At 44.4% G+C, this 7,530-nt stretch overlaps 1 protein-coding gene across 1 annotated transcript; it reads right to left on the bottom strand.

Annotated features, from left to right (window-relative positions):
- Positions 1–333: 333 nt before the first annotated feature.
- LOC138770536 (gastrula zinc finger protein XlCGF7.1-like) lies at positions 334–3,561 on the bottom strand. Its single transcript, XM_069949639.1, has 3 exons — positions 3,382–3,561; positions 705–882; positions 334–650 (listed from the first exon to the last, which is right to left on the bottom strand). Exons 1-3 carry the CDS (start codon positions 3,559–3,561, stop codon positions 334–336), a joined length of 675 nt encoding a protein of 224 aa, XP_069805740.1.
- Between the last annotated feature and the right edge of the window lie 3,969 nt (positions 3,562–7,530).

Genomic DNA, 7,530 nt, shown 5'->3' with positions numbered 1-7,530 from the left:
TCCCTAGATGCTTTACCCCCAAGCAATGAAAGAATATGGTGTCATCAGCTGTCTTGGCAGCCTTCTCAAGGCTTCTGTAGCTGCCATGATAGTTTTCCTTAATAGGAGAGCAGTCACCAGACATGCTATCTATCTATGGCCATCATATATAGAGTATGAGAACTGAGCGGATTGATTATATCTTTGTGTGAACAGATTCAGTGTAACTTGTTGATTGAAATCCCTGACCATTCTGTTGTAAAGAAGTCCAGTGGGCGGAGTCACTAAAATCTGATTTCTGTAAAAAAACTTTTCCCACATTCTAACATAAATGGCTTCACTCCTGTTGCGAAATTATTTTATGTTTCGTAAGACGTATTTCTTTTGTAAAACATTTCCACACTCTGAACATAAAAATGGCTTCTCCCCCTGTGCAAATATTTGATGTTTGTAAGACTGCATTTCTTTGTAAAAATTTCCCACACTCTGAACATAAAATGGCTTTCTCCTGTGTGAATTTTTTGATGTTGAGTAAGACTGTAGTTCTTTGTAAAAATTTCCACATTCTGAACATGAAAATGGCTTATCCTGTGTGATTTTTTTGATATTTAGTAAGATGGATTTCTGTAAAAAAAAATTTCCACATTCTGAACATGAAAATGGCTTCTCCCCTGTGCGAATATTTAACGTTTAGTAGGCTGGATTCTTAGTAAAACATTTCCCACATTCTGAACATGAAAATGGCTTGTGCAAATTATTTGATGCTGAGTAAGACTGTATTTCTTTGTACAACATTTCCCACTCTGAACATGAAAATGGGTTTCTCCCTGTGCGGATTTTTTGATGTTTAGTAAGACTGGATTTCTTAGTAAAACATTTCCCACATTCTGAACATGAAAATGGCTTCTCCCCTGTGTGAATTTTTGATGTTTAGTAAGACTGTATTTCTTTGTAAAACATTTCCTACGTTCTGAACATGAAAATGGCTTCTTCCCTGTGTAAATTTTTTGATGTTGAGTAAGACTGGATTTCTTTGTAAAACATTTCCTACGTTCTGAACATGAAATGGCTTCTCCCCTGTGTGAATTTTTTGCTCTATATACAGACCAATATTACTGCCATAGAGTCACCACCATATAATGACTCTAAATACACCATATACAGATCAATATTATGCGGCAGTCACTGTATGGCAGTAATATTGATCTGTAATATAGTGTGTATATATAGTCATTATGTGGTGGTCACTTTATGGCAGTAATATTGGTCTTTATATATAGTCATTATGTGGTGGTCACTCTATGGCAGTAATATTGGTCTTTATATAGTGTATATATAGGGTCGTTATGTGGCAGTCATGTATGGCAGTAATGACTGTATATACACACTATATACAGACCAATATTACTCTTAAGAGGGACCCACCGCATAATGATCTATATACACTGTATACAGACCATATTACCGCCATAACAGTGACCACCACTTAAAGTGACTGTACACCAGGCCCAGGCTGAAGCACTGGAGGCGCCGTCCCACCCTTAGTGGGAGGAAACCCAGCCCCTCCATGACGTGACTCCATTAGAATCAATGGAACCCTATCATAGAGGGGCGGGGTTTCCTCCCACTAAGGGTGGATTGCCCGCCTCCAGTGCTTCAGCCTGGGCCTGGTGGTACAGTCACTTTAAGGACTGAATACCACTTTATTTTTTCCTCAATAAAATACACCGTATCCCTTGTGACATTATAATACACTATACATAGGAGCTGCAGCCAAGCACCGGCCTCAGTTACACTATACTAGGAGCTGCAGCCAATCACCCGCCTCAGTACACTATACATAGGAGCTGCAGCCAATCACTGGCCTGAGTTACACTATACATAGGATCTGCAGCCATCACCGGCCTCAGTTATACTATACATAGAGCTGCAGCCAATCACCGCCCTGAGTTACACTATACATACGAGCTGCAGCCAATCACCGGCCTCAGTTACACTATACATAGGAGCTGCAGCCAATCACCGGCCTCAGTTACACTATACATAGGAGCTGCAGCCAATCACCGGCCTCAGTTACACTATACATAGGAGCTGCAGCCAATCACCGGCCTCAGTTACACTATACTAGGAGCTGCAGCCAATCACCCCTCAGTTACACTATACATAGGACTGCAGCCAATCACCGGCCTCAGTTACACTATACATAGGAGCTGCAGCCAATCACCGGCTCAGTTATACTATACATAGGAGCTGCAGCCAATCACCGGCCTCAGTTACACTATCATAGGAGCTGCAGCCATCACCGGCCTCAGTTACACTATACATAGGAGCTGCAGCCAATCACCGGCCTCAGTTACACTATACATAGGAGCTGCAGCCAATCACCGGCCTCAGTTACACTATACATAGGAGCTGCAGCCAATCACCGGCCTCAGTTACACTATACATAGGAGCTGATAGCAGCCTTACTGTAGCCAGGATCACTGCCAGAGCCTGCAGGACGTTTCTGTGCCCTCCTGCCCTACATGTAACTTGGGGCACCCTGGGGGTGTATATACATGAGGTGTATATACAATTGCAAAAATGATCCAAACTTTGCTATTGCTAGAAAACTAACAGCTTTGGTTAAAGAGGCACATGACAGCAACATACTACATGATGACTTGAAAGACTTTCTAATAGTGGAGCACCCGATTACACCTATACTATACTTCATTCCTAAGATTCACAAGAATCTCAAAAAACCCTGGAGACCGATAGTATCGGGAACGAGATTCTGTGGTAAATCATGTATCCATATTTTTGGATAAAGTCTTTCAACCATTAGCCCCAGGGCCAGATCCCTTCTTAAGAGACTCAACACATTTCCTGACATCTCAAATCACTGTCCATTCCATCAGGCACTTTACTTGTCCCTTTAGACATTTGTAGCTTATATACATTCTATTGACTCACAGGGGAATGTCAGCCATGATGAAAGTTTACCTAACTTCAGATGCTCCCGCAGGAGAATGATTTTTTACTACAATTGCTGAATTTAGTCCTCAGTAACAATTACTTTGTTTTTGATGGCCAATTGTATATTCAACAGAGAGCCTGGCGATGGGTGCCAATGTGGCCCCCCCCTACGCAAATATAGTGGTTGCTGAGTGGAGGAGCGCGTCATCTATGGCAGTGATTTTCAACCTTTTTTGAGCCGCGCACACTTTTATACTTAAAATCCCGGGCACACCACCAACCAAATGGCACAAAATGACACTAAAACAGTACATATTTACATATAGTTAATAATATAGATTCTAAATGTATTTATACTCACTCAGTGTGAACCCTGGGCTGTTTCTTCTTCACCCCGTGTGCTTCTCTCCTGTGCTTTCTCTCCACCATACTTCTCCCCCCTACTTCTCTCCTGTGCTTCTCTCCACCATACTTCTCCCCCGCTTCTCTCCTGTGCTTCTCTTCATCATACTTTCCCCTGTTCTCTCCGTGCTTCTCCGTGCTCTCCCCCATACTTCTTTCTCCCCCGCTTCTCTCCACCAACTTCTCTTCCCCTTCCTCTCCCTGTTCTTCTCCCCCACCCATTTTCTCCACTACTCCCAGTCTTTCTCACTCACACGTCCTGCCTCTTACTCCCCCCTGCCCCGCGCCCCATGCTGGCCGATTCCCCGTGTTCTCTCCCCTGTTTCTCCCCCATCCCCAGGTTTCTCTCCCCATTAATTTTCTCCTGTTCACAGGGGCACCCATAGGTTTGGGGGAACTTTCCCCACACCCCGGAAACACCGAACCATGTGTCGCGGCACACTAGTGTGCCACGGCACACTGGTTGAAAATCACTGATCTATGGAACCCCACCACTTCCAACATGTCCTGGGGTGGTGGCGTTCCTCGATGACGTGTTTCCTTCTGTGACAGGTCACCACAGTTCAATGAGTTCTTAGTGCATTTGAATAGCGTGGATGAAAACTTAATTCACAGCCACCCACTCACATGATCGTATACATTACCTGGACGTTGAAGTGATCTTAATAGGGATAGACTGTCCGCAACATCTATAACAAAGAGACGCACTGTAACAGTACACTCAGGTGTGACAGCTGCCATCCCCGACAATGATCAGATCCCTCCCATATAGTCAGATGATCAGAGCCAGAGCATCACAGACCCAGAAATGGATATTGTTAGAACACTTGACAAAATGGTCAGGGAATTCACAGACAGGGGATATCCACTGAGATTAGTGGAAGAGAGCAAAGAAAGGGTTATAGACTGGACAGACATACATTACTCACACAGAGAAAATCCAGAAATTAATTAAATCGTATTCCCTTCATAACAACCTACACACATCTATCCCCGCAATAGGTCAAATTATTCAAAAACATTGGCAGATTGTCAGGAATAGCTACAAAATATACATGAATTTCAAAATCCGCCATTATTGTCATACGCAGGAACAGCAATTTAAGAGACAGAATTGTCAAGACGGATGTAGCATTGCCCAAGGAGGACACACAAGGATATTTAGTACCACGTAAAAAGGATCGGACCGCATGTTTATCTTGTGTTAACTGCAAACACATGTGTAAGGGCGAGAAATTCATTCACCCCGTGACCCTAAGAGAGTATCCCATAAGACAGTATCTAACGTGTAACTCGAGTTGGATCGTGTATGTATTATGGTGCACTTGTAAAACAATTTACGTTGGGAAACCACCAATGACCTTAAAACTAGGTAACCCAACACAGATATTCGATCCGTAAGGGCAAAATGGACTTACCTGTACCTAAGCATTTCACCAATGTCGGGCACACCGAAAGGGATCTAAAATTCATGATAATCGATCAAGTTGTTCAGCCAAAGAGGGAGGTGATAGGCACACACTCCTAAAAAGGAGAGAGAGTGGATTCACAAACATGGAGCATTGGGGCCGTATGGCCTCATATTGAATATAAAGTTACTAGTGGTATGTATAGGAGATGACTTGCTATTGAACTGCCAATATATCCTGGTTTTGCATCAACATGTACTATATGGACTAGTATCTAATGTTCTGTTTTTGCTTAATTTATAGATGTTGTGCAAAAGGACGCCGGGATCCATGTCATGATCGGTTGATCACCCGAGGAATAACTAGAGGGTCGTTATGGGAGGTTTTTTACTTATATATTTATCCATATGTCTGAGGAGGATACCACAAGGAGAGTCTCCAGGCATGTCCTGACCAGAGGGCACGAGAGTACCGCTATGGACTCATCGCCAGGACGAGAGGTAGCGCAATAACTGTGATCACTTACCTGATCGATGCGGTTTAGCTCCTGCTCGGAGTGAGACCCAGGCTTGGGACTAATCACACCGAGAAGTCCGAGGCGTCATCTGTAGGTTGGGAAGACGAGCCTACATGAGAACACAGCTACTCATTAAGTGGCCCTCCTACAAGACAGCTACAGCACTCCCCTGGATACGACCTGACATAATATCTTCATGCCGCATTGCCTACAATGTGAATGAGAACCTGCAGATAGATAGATAGATAGATAGGAGATAGATAGATAGATAGATAGATATGATAGATAGATGATAGATAGATAGATAATACTTATCAGCTGCTGTATGTCCTGCAGGAAGTGGTGTATTCTATCCAGTGTGACACAGTGCTCTCTGCTGCACCTCTGTCCATGTCAAGAACTATCCAGAGCACAAGAGGTTTTCTATGAGGATTTGCTGCTGCTCTGGACAGTTCCTAACATTGACAGAGGTTGCAGCAGAGGAGCACTGTGTCATACTGAAAATAATACACCTCTTCTGCAGGACATACAACAGCTGATAGTACTGGATGACTTGAGTTTCTTAAGAAAAGTAATTATGAATCTTTGTCACTCTCTGACACCAGTTGATTTGGGAAAAAAAACAAATTTCGAGTATCCCTTTAAGCCTCCATTGATGTACATACAGTATCTGCACCATGCTTTGCCCTGTTAGTTCTTTTTGGCTTTAATGTATCCATTGTACGAGAAGATAGTCAGGGTCCTATTACACGCGCTGACTACGGCCCAATCATTTTAGTTTACTGGACCTATTACACGGCCCATACTTGGGCAGTAAGGGCTGCATGGACATTGTTAGTGATGTCCCTGCAGTCCTTGCCCAAACACCTTATAATTACCTCTCCCTGCTCCGGTCTTCTCTCCTGTGCTGTGCAGATTCCCGGCCCCAGCAACAGCAGTGTCTGAGCGGCCTCTGATTGGCTGACAGGCCGCTCAGACGCTGCTGCTGGGACTGCAAACCTGCGAAGCAAAGTAGAGAAGACCGGGAGCGGGGGAGGTAAGGTACAGGTGTTTGGGCAATCGTTAGCCGTCAGCTGTGCACCGCTATTCTATGTAGTGATGCGTGTTGGCACCCAGTGATTTTGGTCCTAACCTAAGCCAACGATCAGCCGATTATCGCTTCATCGACTGATCCTTGTCTCTATACATGAGCGATAGATAGATAGATAGATAGATAGAGAGATAGGGATAGATAGATAGATAGGAGAGAGATAGATTAGATAGATAGATAGATAGATAGATAGATAGGATATAGATATATGATAGATAGATAGATAGATAGATAGTAGGAGATAGATAGATAGATAAAGAATAGATAGATAGATAATATTTGATGTTTTTTCATTGCAGATTTCGGCTGTCCTCAGTAAATCCCATTCTGGCAGTGGTTTCTACAAAGATTTGGCAAAAAGATGCAGCTTTTGAATATCTGTAAGTATTACTGCAGAACCTGGCACTGTATAAGTGTATAAGTTTCTAATAAAAAACACATGCTGGTACAAAAGCCACACACCTAACATGTAACCAATCTAGTACTTACGACGCTAAGGGCCCTATTCCACGGGCCGAGGAGGGCCCAATCTACGATGTAATGAGCGCCATCTGCTATATCACCGCTCGTCTACTGGGCCTATTCCACGGCCCAATGATCATTGAGCGAGGGCTGCAGGGACATCGTTACCGATGTCCTTGCAGCCCTTGCAGCATACATTACCTGTCAGGTCTTCTGCTCCGCTCTGTCTTCCTCCCCGGCCCGCGCGCTCTAGCTTCAGAATGGCCTGTCAGCTGGCTGTGGCGGTCCCCGGCCTGTGTTGGCTGAGTGGTCTGTCAGCTGACAGGCCATTCTGAAGCCAGAGCGCGCGGACCCGGGGAGGAGACAGAGCGGAGCAGAAGACCTGACAGGTAATGTATGCTGCTCTGCTTCTCAAATCGTCGGTCGCCGCCGGTGCACGCTATTCCACTGTAGTAATGCGCGATGGGGGAACGATGATTTTAGTCTGGCCCTAAATGAACAATCACCGATGACACGATCATCGGCTGATCGGTCTCTCTATTTCACCGAGCGATAATCGGTCGAATGGGGCCGATTATCGTTCCTGTGGACTAGGGCCCTAAGATTAATTAAAGAGTTTGTCTCCCCCCCCCTGACCCCGTCCATATACCCTATATAGGCATCATAAACAGGATGTCATGCTGACACTCACCTCTATGGGCAGGAATGTGGAG

Source organism: Dendropsophus ebraccatus, chromosome 13, assembly GCF_027789765.1.
Source record: "Dendropsophus ebraccatus isolate aDenEbr1 chromosome 13, aDenEbr1.pat, whole genome shotgun sequence".
Lineage (NCBI taxonomy): Eukaryota > Metazoa > Chordata > Amphibia > Anura > Hylidae > Dendropsophus > Dendropsophus ebraccatus.
The sequence above is the reverse complement of the archived record's forward strand: the minus strand, read 5'-3'. Positions and strand labels throughout refer to the sequence as shown.

Coding starts and splice junctions, on each gene's coding strand:
- LOC138770536 (XM_069949639.1), bottom strand. CDS start 3,561: ATGGGTGGGGGAGAAGAACAGGGAGAGGAAGGGGAAGAGAAGTTGGTG. Junction 883..3,381: donor GAGAGAAGCACAGGAGAGAA/GTAGGGGGGAGA, acceptor ACAGGGGAGAAG/CCATTTTCATGTTCAGAATG. Junction 651..704: donor GCCATTTTCATGTTCAGAAT/GTGGGAAATGTT, acceptor ATATTCGCACAG/GGGAGAAGCCATTTTCATGT.